The sequence below is a fragment of the Bufo bufo genome, chromosome 10 (genome assembly GCF_905171765.1).
Source record: "Bufo bufo chromosome 10, aBufBuf1.1, whole genome shotgun sequence".
Classification (NCBI taxonomy): Eukaryota; Metazoa; Chordata; class Amphibia; order Anura; family Bufonidae; genus Bufo; species Bufo bufo.
Window position 1 is genome coordinate 56,709,076 of NC_053398.1, and position 14,514 is coordinate 56,723,589.

At 47.3% G+C, this 14,514-nt stretch overlaps 1 protein-coding gene across 2 annotated transcripts in view; it reads right to left on the reverse strand.

Moving 5' to 3' along the window:
* Positions 1-5,314, reverse strand: part of LOC120980528 (uncharacterized protein C11orf95 homolog) — an 85,215-nt gene extending 79,901 nt beyond the window's left edge. The window contains exon 1 of one of the 2 annotated variants that reach the window (XM_040409683.1): positions 4,837-5,314. In XM_040409683.1, the coding sequence (XP_040265617.1) occupies positions 4,837-4,975 (139 nt within the window). In that variant the 5' untranslated portion in view covers positions 4,976-5,314. The remainder of the gene's footprint in view (positions 1-4,836) is intronic. The other variant, XM_040409684.1, reaches the window with a different exon arrangement.
* Between the last annotated feature and the right edge of the window lie 9,200 nt (positions 5,315-14,514).

A 14,514-nucleotide genomic window follows, 5' to 3' on the forward strand; every position in this document is an offset into this window, starting at 1 on the left:
GAAACACTAATTGACTGTGGATGCTCAAGAGTTTGGGAATCAGTGCACAAGATCTCCTCATGTTCCTCTTCAAGCGGCCTTGGCGAGAGGCCCAAATTAAGGAATGGCGATGAAAAGAGCTCCTTGGAATATCCGAGTGTGAGATCACTTGTTTGCCAAGACTCTCCATGGTGGGAGGAAGGAGGATCAGGGTGAGGATTCTGTTGACCAGACTCTTGGCTACGGAGACTGGACTTGGTGGAAGACAGGGTGGTGCTTAACCGACTGGAAGCATTATCTGCTGCAAAGAAGAAATGTGGGGGATTCAATCAGCACAACCCTATATGCAGGTGCACATCGCTATGGCGAAATACATATACAAAGAAAAAGACACAAATGCAATGGCACTCTGCAACCAGCATTCTGCCCTGCCTCTATGCTGGATGAGGCATTGGTGTACATTTTGGCCAAAGCGTAATAAGCCACTCACCACGTCAAGGTCGCCTCTATGGAGTGGTCCCTAACACTAGTTCCTACCTGTTTATGGGCCATGACAGCCACACAAAGTCCAGGGAATGCAAGTCAGCGTGCACGCCAAGCACACTCTGCTTTTAACCCCGTCTGGTGCCATTACAGCTTTCATTGGATCCAGGGATGCAAGTACCAACATGCATGCTGAGCCCACTATATACTTCTCCTGGAGCCAAATGGCTACTGGTAGGTGCTATATATAAAAATGAGTCTGCATTTATAGCACCTACCAGTAGCCATTTGGCTCCAGGAGAAGTATATAGTGGGCTCAGCATGCATGTTGGTACTTGCATCCCTGGATCTGATGAAAGCTGTAATGGCACCGGACGGGGTTAAAAGCAGAGTGTGCTTGGCGTGCATGCTGCACCTGCATTCCCTGGACTTTGTGTGGCTGTCATGGCCCACAAACAGGTAGGAACTAGTGTTAGGGACCACTCCATAGAGGCGACCTTGACGTGGTGAGTGGCTTATTACGCTTTGGCCAAAATGTACACCAATGCCTCATCCAGCATGGAGGCAGGGCAGAGTGCTGGTTGCAGAGTGCTATTGCATTTGTGTCTTTTTCTGCTGCAATCCAACCGACCACCTGGTCGCACTGGTGTGACTTCGAGAGTGGTGTCCTGCGCCGCCCTGCAAACTGGGACATGAAACTAGGTATCGTGAATGAGTGTGTTTCTTGTGCTCTGGCAGCAGGCACAGTTTCGCCACGGCCTCACGTGCACCATCACCAGCATGGCCATTTCCCCGTCCATTACTGCTCGCCTTCTGCATATTAAATGGTATATATGCTTGCAAGTATGTCACACGTACAGCAGAGCGGGTTTTGTAAGGCCCCTTTCACACGGGCAAGTATTCCGCGTGGATGCGATGCGCGAGTTGAACGCATTGCACCCGCACTGAATCCTGACCCATTCATTTCTATGGGGCTGTGCACACGAGCGGTGATTTTCACGTATCACTTGTGCGTTGCGTAAAAATCGCAGCATGCTCCTCTTTGTGCGTTTTTCACATAACGCAGGCCCCATAGAAATTAATGGGGTTGCGTGAAAATCGCAAGCATCCGCAAGCAAGTGCGGATGCGGTGCGATTTTCACGCACGGTTGCTAGGTGACGATCGGGATGGGGCCCCGATCATTATTATTTCCCCTTATAGCATGGTTATAAGGGAAAATAATAGCATTCTGAATACAGAATGCATAGTAAAATAGGGCTGGAGGGGTTAAAAAAATAATAATAATAATTTAACTCACCTTAATCTACTTGTTCGTGCAGCCGACATCTCTTCTGTCTTTATATGTTAGCAATAGGACCTTTGATGACGTCACTACGCTCATCACATGACCCATCACCATGGTGTGAGCGCAGTGACGTCATCAAAGGTCCTATTGCTCACAGATGAAGACAGAAGAGAAGCCGGGCTGCGCGAACAAGTGGATTAAGGTGAGTTAAATTATTATTATTATTTTTTTAACCCCTCCAGCCCTATTGTACTATGCATTCTGTATTCAGAATGCTATTATTTTTCCTTATAACCATGTTATAAGGGAAAATAATACAATCTACACTACAACTAACCCAAACCTGAACTTCTGTGAAGAAGTTCGGGTCTGGGTACCACAGTCGGTTTTTTATCACGCGCGTGCAAAACACATTGCACCCGTTTGCCTCAATGCACCAGGACGCATCCGGACCTAATCCGGACACGCCCGTCTGAAAGAGGCCTAAGGGATTTTGCGCAAATAAATTAAACTAAATGTCACAGATATTTAAGATGCTCAAACGTTATACAGGAGAAGCGCAGGTAATGTCGCTGTCACCAGCGGCTAAGAAAAAATTAAACTGAATGTCACAGATATTTATGATGCGCACGCGTTATACAGGAGATGCAGCGCAGGTAATGTTGCTGCTGTCACCAGCGGCTAAGGCTACTTTCACACTCGCGTTTTGAGGAGATCCGTCATGGACAGATCCGTTCAGATAACGCAACCGTCTGCATCCGTTCAGAACAGATCTGTTTGTATTATCTTTAACATAGCCAAGACGGATCCGTCTTGAACACCATTGAAAGTCAAAGGGGGACGGATCCGTTTTCTATTGTGCCAGTGAAAACGGATCCATCCCCATTGACTTACACTGTGTGCCAGGACGGATCCGTTTGGCTCAGTTTCATCAGACGGACACAAAAAACTGCAAGCAGCGTTTAGGTTTCCGTCTCCAAAGCGGAATGGAGACGGAACTGATGCAAACTGATCCTTTTTTGGACCGTTTGTGAGAGCCCTGAACGGATCTCACAAACGGAAAGCCAAAACGCGAGTGTGAAAGTAGCCTAACGTTATACAGAAGATGTAGCGCAGGTAATGTCGCTGCCGTCACCAGCAGCCAAACATTGCATGCAATTTAGCGCACGTTGCGCTAATATATTTCGCAGCCAGATAAAACAATAGTCCTTAAACAGGCATGCTCAACCTGCAGCCCTCCAGCTGTTGTAAAACTACAACTCCCACAATGCTCTGCTGTAGGCTGATAGCTGAAGGCTGTTCGGGCATGTTGGGAGTTGTAGTTTCGGAACAGCTGGAGGGCCGCAGGTTGAGCATGCCTGCCTTAAAAAGGACTGTTGGGTCTCTAACACCTTTCAACACTCCAACCAAAACAAAAAATACAATTCCTGTCCCTTCTGCTGCAGCTCGTCCTGACTAAGTCTGAGCCGAACCACCAATCACCACCAATACACTATGTTCTCTCCGCATCCGCATTTCCGGAGCGCGGCCCCGAACTACCAGTCCGCAGCTCCGCAAGAAAATAGAGCATGTCCTATTCTTGTCCGCAGCTGCGGACAATAGGACTTCTCTATTTAGTGCCGGCCATGTGCGGCCTGGTGTACTGCGGATCCGCAATACACCATGGACGTGTGAATGGACCCTTAGCATTGAAAAATCTCTCAGCAATTTCAGGACTGCTGTCTGACTAGAACTATCCATTCCTTTCTATTTACAGACCATCTACAGTCACGGGAGAAATCTGGCGCAATTATGTGGTAAAAAAAAATTCTGAGTTTGCTGCTCAACCTGGGAAAACATCCACGTAAGGCTAAATGCACACGACCGTATGTTTTGCGATCCGCAAAAAAAAAAAAAAAAGACATCCGTATGCCATTTGTTTTTTTTATTGTGGATCCATTGTAACAATGCCTAAAATGCACAAGAAATGAATGGGTCCGCATCCTATCCGCAAAAAAAAATAAAAAATGAACGGAACAGACACTAAAACGAACATTCGTGTGCATGTAGCCTAAACCTGTCTGAAAATTATGAGGAAAAGCCCTGCATGGGTGGAGCCTGAACAGAGCCTGCCCCAATCAGAACAGCTCCTGAGCGGAAGCCCCGCCCTGAAGAGGACATTACCTGAAGCAGGGATTATCTGCACGGTAAACACTTTCTGACAAATCTGCACCAAACTGTGTGACTTTTAGGGGAGATTTGGCTGCAAAAAATTAGCTGGGCAGATTTCCTGTCACAATTCTGTTACATGTAGAGACAAGCCTGAGTGTTCCCATCAGGTAGCACCTTTAGGACCTGCTCCTATCACCACAATGGGGCCCTGTCGTATCCAGCCGGGAATGGTTAGGTGGCGGCGCATGCGCAGGCCCCTCCATTCACTTCCATGAGTGCGCACTCAGCTATTTTTGGATGAGCTATCAAAGTGAAAGGGTGAGCAGGACACATGCGGGCTCCGTACCATATCCAGCCAGGCGTTTTGAAGGGAAAACAAATAGGTCATGCACACAGTGATGCGGTTACCCTGTGGGTTCCTACACGTCTGCCCTACAAGACACAATACAGTCCGGGCCTCCGCAGTACCACTGTCATACACCATCATAGGCCTCTACAAGTCTTACCAAAACTCCTAGCCCCCCTCCTCAGCACCCTGGAAGGGCATTCCCTGTGTGTGCGCCCACCTGACATACCATGTGGAGAAGCTTCATTCAGATGTACCCCCAAAAATGTATACACGGAGGGGGGCTGAGGAATAGACAATCTTCTTAGATGTCATGATGTGGGTTTTTACCACAACTGATGTAAAATTGCTAAGTTATAGTGGGAGCTGTCATGTCTACACAGCAGGAAAGCCGTACGTGTTTTCTGTGCAGGACTCCATGCCATGTACCGCACTGTGTGCACGCACCCGCCAGTCTGCACCCGCTCGTCACGAGTTCTGATCTAGTGTGCAATAACCCCCGCAGCCACTGGGTGTCGCTAGACTCCCTGCCTTGTAGTTGCCGCCTCATCTCGCCATGTGTCACCTATCGCTCTAGGCTCCGCCACTCACCCCCTGCGGCCTCCTTTATTCCCAGCATCGAACTATCCAGCTCTAAGTCGCCGCTCTTGGGTGGTGCTTCCCCGGCCGGGCCCAATTCGGGCCCCGTCGCCACTTCCGGCTCTTCATCCTTATGCTTCGCTCGTTCCATATCTTCTGCCCCTCGTCCGCCTGTCGCCCGTGTTGTCCCGCTTCCCGCTCTTCAGCCCTGATCGTTCACAGCAGAGAAGAAGGGGCCGTGATACACGCCGCACAGCACCGCACAGGAGGGCGGGGCCTTAGCCTAACGCCACGGAAGGGGCAGGACCAGGCAGCGCCGCACAGGACTGAGGGGAGGGGACTATGGCGTCATTGGAAGCGGTATGGTACAGCGCCGCACAGGCCTGAGGAGGCGGGGACTGTGACGTCACGGGACAGAGCGGGCCGCACAGGAGAGGGGGCGGCTAGGCTGCGTCATGTGGGCGTGTCTCCCCGTCTCCATCATGGTGCCGCACGGGACGAGGGGCGGGGAGATGGGGCGCCCTGGGGGCCCGAGGTCTGCAGCCTTGTCATTTGCTGGACTGAGGCGTAGGAGGCTAGGAGCGCCGTGTACACAAGAGCAGGCGCAGCAGTGCGCCTCGTCATGTACCCTGCGTGACCCGTGCGGAGGTCGCCATAAAGAAGTGTCCTGTGTGACCCTGGTGGCCGGGTACTGCGCAGTGCGTGCTGCGGAATGCTCTGCAGATCAGTATCCTACACAGCCATGACCCTCTGAGCAACCAAATGCTCTGCACCACAGTCTTATGTAATGTTCTGCAACCTGCTCAGCTTTGCACCATAGTGCTATAAAATGTTCTACAACCTGCTCAGCTCTGCACCAGTGTTATGTAATGTTCTGCAGATCAACAACCTGCTCAGCTCTGCACCACAGTGTTATGTTATGTTCTGCAACCTGCTTAGTTCTGCACTACAGTGCTATATAATGTTCTGCAGCCTGCTTAGTTCTGCACTACAGTGCTATATAATGTTCTGCAGCCTGCTTAGTTCTGCCCTACAGTGCTATATAATGTTCTGCAGCCTGCTCAGTTCTGCACTACAGTGCTATATAATGTTCTGCAACTTGCTCAGCTCTGCACCATAGTGCTATGTAATGTTCTGCAGATCTACAACCTGCTCAGCTCTACACCCCAGTGTTATATAATGTTCTGCAGCCTGCTCAGCTCTGCACCACAGTGTTATATAATGTTCTGCAACCTGCACAGCTCTGCACCACAGTGTTATATAATGTTCTGCAGCCTGCTCAGCTCTGCACATAGTGCTATATAATGTTCTGCAGATCTGTAACCTACTCAGCTCTGCACCACAGTGTTATGTAATGTAACTGCTGTGCCTTATTGTCACTAGGTTCGCTCCGGGGATGTAATCGGCTCTGCATTTGCTACCAGCCACCCATATCTTCTATGATATAAAATGTTCTGTAGAACGGCTGAGAAACATTCTGTGTGTCCGCATTACAGACAGCGGGGACATTCTCTGAGCCTCGTTCCACTGAATTCTTCACTTTGCACCCAAGATCCCCTTCACAGGCAGATGTGTCCTAGTGTTTTATTGTTCACTCAAAAAACACCATCGAAACCGCCTCCAGCTTTTTCAATACTGCCTGTAGCTTTCTTCCATATCACCTACAAAAAATTTTCCATACCGCCTCTAGCTTTTTTCATACCGCCTGCAAATTTTTTTCCATATCTCCTGCAGATTTTTTACATACCACCTCCAGCTTTTTCAATACTGCCTACAGATTTTATGGCATTTTTAAGGGTGATTTTCTCTAAACAACTGTGTACAACTTTGTTTCTTGTTTTTTTCCTTTAGAAAAAATGTCAAAACGCAAGAAAAGCAAAAAGCTTCAACATGCAGGATGTTGGAGGGAACCTTTCAGCTGTTTGGAGCCACTGAACCACGAGCACACCAGTATGCAGCCTGAATTAACGTCCCACACCTAAGCATAGCAGACCCATCTGCACCTGTAAAGAAAAATTAATGACAATTGAACTTGCAGGAGAAAAGTCCAGGACTGTTTTCCAGTAGCATCAGTCGCATGTGCACTGTGGTGATGAAGAACATGTACACCTTGCTTGACATAGGCAGTGTGATGTGCAGCGCATGCGCAGGGAACTGAAGTGTACCGTTCGAGTCTTCCTCAGCAAAGACTCTTCTCGCTGCACATTCGATTGTCATTTACTATTATTTACAGGGGCGGATAGGTGTGATATAGGTGCGTTTGGGACCCTAAACACCAGCTATGTAATGTAATGTTCAGTTGCTCCAAACAGGTGACAGGTTGCTTAAATAAAATATAAAAAAAACCACCTAAAAAGCTCCACCTAATGCCAGTAAAAAAAAAAACGCTAATGTGTCCTGGGCTACACCGCAATGTCACATGATTATGACCCACAGCTAATATCTAGGGACAGCAGCTAGACAGGCTGGGAGTAACTCAGTAAGAACCTGGTAGGTTGTCCCAGGTATCTGGAGCCATACTGACTGCACAGCTGCTGGAGGGTGCGTGGGGGAGCATCCACAGAGCGCACACAACGATTGAGGGGGTACCACTGATGCTCAATTGGGTTCAAGTCTGGGGAATTAGGGGGCCAGGGTAGTTCTTGGAAGTCTTGGTCATGCTCTTCCAACCAGTGTCGGACATTTCTAGCCGTGTGACATGTTGCATTGTCTTGCTGGAAGATCCCAGCATGTATGGGTGTACGTGATCTTCAAGGATGGATTCATACCCAAATCGGTTGAGGGTGCCTCCCACATGGATGAGTGTCTGATCTCTGAGGATCCAATCAGTCATGTGTCACGACCTCTGTTGTGTGCGCTGTGATACGGTTGCCTGCGGAAACGTGTTGCAGCATGTAGGTGGCTCCTCCTTTCCCCTGGGTCCTTCCCTCTCTGGTGCCGGAGGGGTTAATTATCTGGCTGGTGTGGATTTAGGTGTGGCCTCTTGGCTCTTTATATGTTGTGTTGTGAACGTAAGTTCAGTGGCCCTCCAGCCTTTGTGTGAGCTGGAGTGTTGCTCCTTTCCTGGATATACAATCTGTCCAGTGGGAGGGCCTCCTAGCTAGACAGTCTGTCACAGTGGGGCGTGGGGGGAAACTCCCCACCATATAGCGTAGGAAAACGGGGAAGCAGCTAGGCCTGGACACCAGGAAAAGGGAGCAGGTCACCTCCTATTGCTTCCCTAATCCTCGCCCTGACTCCTCACCATATGAGTGGACCTGAATGGTAGGACGGCTCATACCCAGGAACCTCGGACCCTGAGTCGCCCTGATAATCCCTCAAATAGAGAAAGGGCTGAGACGACCTGTTCATCCCAGACACGGATGAACAGGAGTCTCACCGGCCAAGATGCAAGGAAAGGGACAGGCAGTGCACAGCTACGGAATCTGCAGGTAAGAGCCCAAAAACAACACGCACTTACCTGCTGCGGCAACAACAACAACCGGAGCCCCATGTGGACAGGATGCATGGTGGCCCCTGGCAGAGCTGCACACTGACTTGTGGTTCCTCCCCCGGGGAACCCTGAGACGCCCTTCCGGAGGCGTTAGCGCGGACATGCACGGCAACTGTATCACGGCGCACACAACAGAGGCTGTGACATCATGAGAAGCGGGCTCCCAGAGTTCACACCCTTTGTGTGGTTATTGAGGGTCCTAGTGGTTAGACCCCAATGATCAGACACCTTTCTCCTGCCCTGTTGCTAGGAGATTAATGTTCTTAGTCTGGCTCCAGCAGCACTAATTGGACAGAGTCCAACACAGGCCCCAGTAAAATGAATGCCCCCGTTGGCACCCCCTAGTATTAAAAAAATGTCCCATTAGTGGCCCCCAGTATTAATAAGGCCCCCACTAGTGGCCTCCAGTATTAATAATGCCCCGTTAGTGGCCCTTAGTATTAATAAGGCCTCCATTATTGGCTCTCTGTATTAATAATCCCCCAGTACTAATAAGGTCCCCATTAGTGGCCCCCAATATTAATCATGCCCCATTAGTGGCCCCCAATATTAATCATGCCCCATTAGTGGCCCCCAGTATTAATAATGCCCCATTAGTGGCCCCCAGTATTAATAAGGCCCCCAATAATGGTCCCCAGAAAAATGAATGACCCCATTAGTGCCCCCCTAGTATTATTTTTCCTCCTTTAGTGGCTCCCAGTATTAATAATGACCCCTATTAGAGGCCAAAGTATTATTAATGCCCCCTTCACCACTCTTCTTATGCAAAAATAAAACTCACCTCGACCATTTGATCGTGCCGTGGTAAACACTCGCTGCTCACTGGGACAGGACCTGCGCTCCAGCGTGATGACGTTTCGCAGGTCCTGCTGCTTCCAGTCAATGCTACGAAACGTCATCACCCTGAGCAGCGAGTGTTCCCCACGGTGCGATCAAATGGATAAGGTGAGTTTTATTTATTTATTTTTTAACACAAGCAGAAGAGGGGGACAAAGGCTGTACTAATGAGCGCTCCACAATGTAGCACTCATTAGTAATAGTGCACAGGTGGCAACCCTATGCACGGCCCACACAGAGCCGCATGCCCACAGAAAGGGCTATGCGTGCCGCCTCTGGCATGCGTGCCATAGATCTGCCACCACTGCGCTATCCTGTGGATACCTATTAGATTGGTGGTGGTTCTACCGCTGGGACCCCACTATTCACAAGAATGTGTAGCCGCTTCATTTGTTTCGATAGGAGTTCCGGAGATAGTTGAGCGATGGCATGAGATGAGTTAAAAACAAGGGAGTTTATTTCAATCACATTAACCTCTTCTAGACCCAGCCAGTTTTTACCTTCCTGACCAGGCCTATTTTTGCAAATCTGACATGTCACTTTATGTGCTAATAAATTCTAAAATAAGCGTGTTTTCTCGTGACACAGTGTAATTTATGTTAGTGATAAATATAGGTCGATAAGTTTTACTTTTATTTATAAAAATAAAAAAATCTTAAATATGAATTTCTCTGCTTTTAAGACAGTGGTACCTCATAAAAATAGTTATTAACATTCCCCATATGTCTACTTTATGTTGGCATCATTTTGTAAATGTCATTTTTCTCTTAGGGTACTTTCACACTTGCGTTAAAGTTTTCCGATATTGAGTTCTGTCCTAGGGGCTCAATACCTGAAAAGAACTGATCAGTTTTATCCCCATGCATTCTGAATGGAGAGCATTCCGTTCAGGATGCATCAGGATGTCTTCAGTTCAGTCACTCTTACGGTATTTGGCCGGAGAAAATACCGCAGCGCTGCGGTATTTTCTCCGTCCAAAATTCCGGAACACATGCTGGATCCGGCTTTATTTTCTATTGGAATGCATTAATGCCAGATCCGGCACCAAGTGTTCCAGCAAAACTGCATGCGCAGACCTTTAAAAATGCGAAAAAAAAATATACCGGATCCGTTTTTCCGGATTACACCGGAGAGACGGATCCGTTGTTTCAATGCATTTGTTAGACGGATCCGTCTACAAATGCTATCCGTTTGCACATGGATTTCCGGATCCGGCAGGCAGTTCCGGCGACTGAACTGCATGCTGGATCTTCACAATGCAAGTGTGAAAGTACCCTAAAGGCTTAGAATTTTAGAAGCAATTTTTCAAATTATAAAAATTTCCAAAACCCACGTCATTTTGAGGGGCCACCCAAAAATGACCCCATTTTAGAAAGTACACCACTCAAATTATTTAAAACTAATTTTAGAAACATAGTTAACCCTTTAGGTGTTCCACAGAAATTAGAGGAAAATGGAGGTGGAATAAAAAATAAATAAATTTTGACAAACCCCTCCATTCTGCTAGACCTGCAAAGGGAAGATGACTTACTTGCTTTCTGGCGCTGGCTCCCCGCTACTTCTCCTCCTGGCCTGTGCAATGCTCCACTGGATTCCATTGATGTCAAGATTCGGTTTGACATCGCCACAACCAATCACAGGCTACGATAGTGTCTGACTCTCCTTGCGTCATGTGACATTTTCCTTTATGCCTCCATTGCATATTATTGTGCTTACTTACAGCTGCGGTTTATTTTGTCCTCTATACAATGCCTTGAAAAAGTATTCATAACCCTTGAACTTTTCCATACTTTTTCACGTTACACCCACAAACTTAAATGTATTTTATTGGGCTTTTACGTGATAGACCAACACAAAGTAGCAAATATGTGTGAAGTGAAAAGAAAATGAGACATAATAAATAAAAATCTGAAAAGTGTGGCGTGTATTTGTATTCAGCCCCCTGTACTCTGATACCCCTAAATAAAATCCAGTGTGGCCAATTGCCTTCAGCAGTCACCTAATTAGTAGAGTCCACCCGTGTGTAATTTATTCTCAGTATAACTACAGCTGTTCTTTGAATAATACAGAGGTTTGTTTGAGAACAATAGTGATCAAACAGCCTCATAAAAACCAAGGAACACACCAGACATTTTGTAGAGAAGTGTAAAGCAGGGTTAGATTATAAAAAAAAAATCCCACGCTCTGAACATCTCACGGAGCACTGTTCAATCCATCATCCAAAAATGGATGGAGTATGGCACAACTGAAAAACCTACCAAGACATGGCGATCCACCTAAACTGACAGCCCAGGCAAGGAGAAAACTCATTAGAGAAGCAGCCAAGATGCCCATGGTCACTCTGGGAGAATCTGTCCACAGGACAACTGTTAGTCGTGTACTCCACAAATCTGGCCTTTATGGAAGCGTGGCAAAAGAAAGCCATTTTTGAGAGCAAGCCATAAGAAGTCCTGTTTGTAGTTTGCCACAAGCCACGTAGGGACACAGCAAACACGTGGAAGAAGGTGCTCTGGTCAGATGAGACCAAAGTTGAACTTTTTGGCCTACCGTATTTTTCGCCCCATACGACAAACTTTTTCCCCCTCCAAAAGTGGGGGGAAAATGCCCCTGCGTCTTATGGGGCAAATGCTGCCATTTAACATCGCAGTCTGCGATGCAGCATCGCAAACTGCGATGTATCAGCTGGAGGGAGGAGGGGCCGGTGCGCTCACTGTACTCCGGCACCGCCGCTCACTCCCTTAATACCTAAACCTTTTATAATAATAACTTTAATTGAAGTTCTATTCCCCAGCCCCATCTGTACTATTTACTGAATGTCCTGTAGCAGGCAGAGCAGGGCGGCCGGTCGGCCGTAACTCACTGATGTCACGTGCCTGCGCCGCCTACTTCATTCATAAAGTAGGCGGCGCAGGCACGTGACATCAGTGAGTTACGGCCGCCCGCCCTGCTCTGCCTGCTACAGGACATTCAGTAAGTAGTACAGATGGGGCTGGGGATCGGAACTTCAATGAAAGTTATTATTATAAAAGGTTTAGGCATTAAGGAAGTGAGTGAGCGGCGGGGCCGGAGTACAGTGACCGCACCGCCCCGCCGCATTTGCATGCCACCGGCCTCTCCCACAGGTTTAGCTCCGGTATATTAGGGCATCTGTGGATGCCACTATTATGAGGTGGGGGATCTGTGGGTGACACATATATAGCAGTGCCATCCACAGATCCCCCCATAACAGTGCCATCCACAGATCCCCCCATAACAGTGCCATCCACAGATCCACCCCCCCATAACAGTGCCATCCACAGATCCCCCTCCACAACAGTGCCATCCACAGATCACCCCCCATAACAGTGCCATCCACAGATAACCCCCCCCATAACAGTGCCATCCACAGATCACTCCCCCATAACAGTGCCATCCACAGATCTCCCCCCCATAACAGAGCCATCCACAGATCACCCCCCCATAACAGTGCCATCCACAGATCACCCCCCCATAACAATGTCATCCACAGATCACCCCCCCATAACAGTGCCATCCACAGATCACCCCCCATAACAGTGCCATCCACAAATCACCCCATAACAGTTCCATCCACAGATCCCCCCATAACAGTGCCACTCACAGATCCCCCCATAATAGTGCCATCCACAGATCCCCCATAGTAGTGTCACGCACAGACCACCATTAGTTCAAAACCCACCAAAAGCACACCTTTTGGTTAAAAATATATATATTTTTTTTTCCTCCTCAAAAACCTAGGTGCGTCTTATGGGCCGGTGCGTCTTATAGGGCGAAAAATACAGTAAATGCAAAATGCTATGTGTGCCATAAAACTCCACACTGCACATTACTCATAACACACCATCCCTAGTGTGAAAGATGGTGGTGGCAGCATCATGCTGTGGGGATGCTTTTCTTCTGCAGGGACAGGGAAGCTGGTCAGAGTTGATGGGAAGATGGATGGCGCTAAATACAGGGTAATCCTGGAGAAAAACCTGGTAGAGGCTGCAAAAGACTTGAGACTGGGGCGGAGGTTCACCTTCCAGCAGGACAAAGGCCCTAAACATACAGTCAGAGGACAATGGAATGGTTTAGATCAAAGCATATTTATGTGTTAGAATGGCCCAGTCAAAGTCCAGACCTAAATCCTATTGAGAATCTGTTACAACCTTGAGCTATTTTGCAAAGAAGAATGGGCAAAAACGTCACTATGTAGATGTGCAAAGCTGTTAGAGACATACGCCAAAAGACTTGACGCTGTAATTGCAGTGAAAGGTCGCCCTACAAAGTACTGACTCAGCGGGTGGGGGGGGGGGGGGCTGAATACAAATGCAGGACACATTTTATAGATTTTTATTTGTTAAATATTTTTTTGTTAAATATTATTCATTTTCACTTCACACATACTGTACTTTGTGTTGGTCTATTCCATAAAATCTCAATAAAATACATTTAAGTTTGTGGGTGTAACATGGAAAAATGTGGAAAAGTTCAAGGGGTATGAATACTTTTTTAAGGCACTGTATGTCATTTTATTTCTCTCCAGCACATTTTCTTCAGCATCCATCATATTCTTATGTTATATATCCTTTACTGTTACTTTATTGGCCAACACTTTTTTTGTACTATCACTACTATTATATTTGTATAACTTTATTTATTTATTTTATTTATTTATTTTATTCACTTATATAGCGCTACTATATTCCGCAGCTCTTTACAGACATTAGCATCCAACTATCCCCAATAGGGCTCACAATCTAAGGTCCCCATCAGTATGTCTTTGGAGTGTGGTAGGAAACCAGACTACCCAGAGGAAACCCACACAAACACGGGGAGAACATACAAACTCCATGCAGATGTTGTCCTTGGTGGGATTCGAACCTAGGACCCCAGCGCTGCAAGGCACCAGTGCTAACAACCATTATTTACTGTAATGTCCTCGCGGCTAGCACCTTGTGACTTACTGACTTTCCATATCAATCATTCACTAATAAAGACCCTTGGATATTTTGTGTTCTCGCTTATGATGAATTTTCGGTACAACTTTTATTTGTATGTATTTTCAAGTACTCTGATGAAGGCCTCTGGCCAAAAACGTTCAAAATATACAGGTGAAACTCTAAAAATTAGAATATCGGGCAAAGTTTATTTATTTCAGTAAGGCCTCATGCACACGACCGTTTTTTTTTGCGGTCCGCAAAACGGATTTCCGTTGTTCCGTGATCCGTGACCGCTTTTTATTCCGTGGGTCTTCCTTGATTTTTGGAGGATCCACGGACATTAAAAGTGAAAAAAAAAACTAAGTCAAGTTTCCATTGAAAATGATAGGAAAAACGGACACGGATCACGGATCACGGACG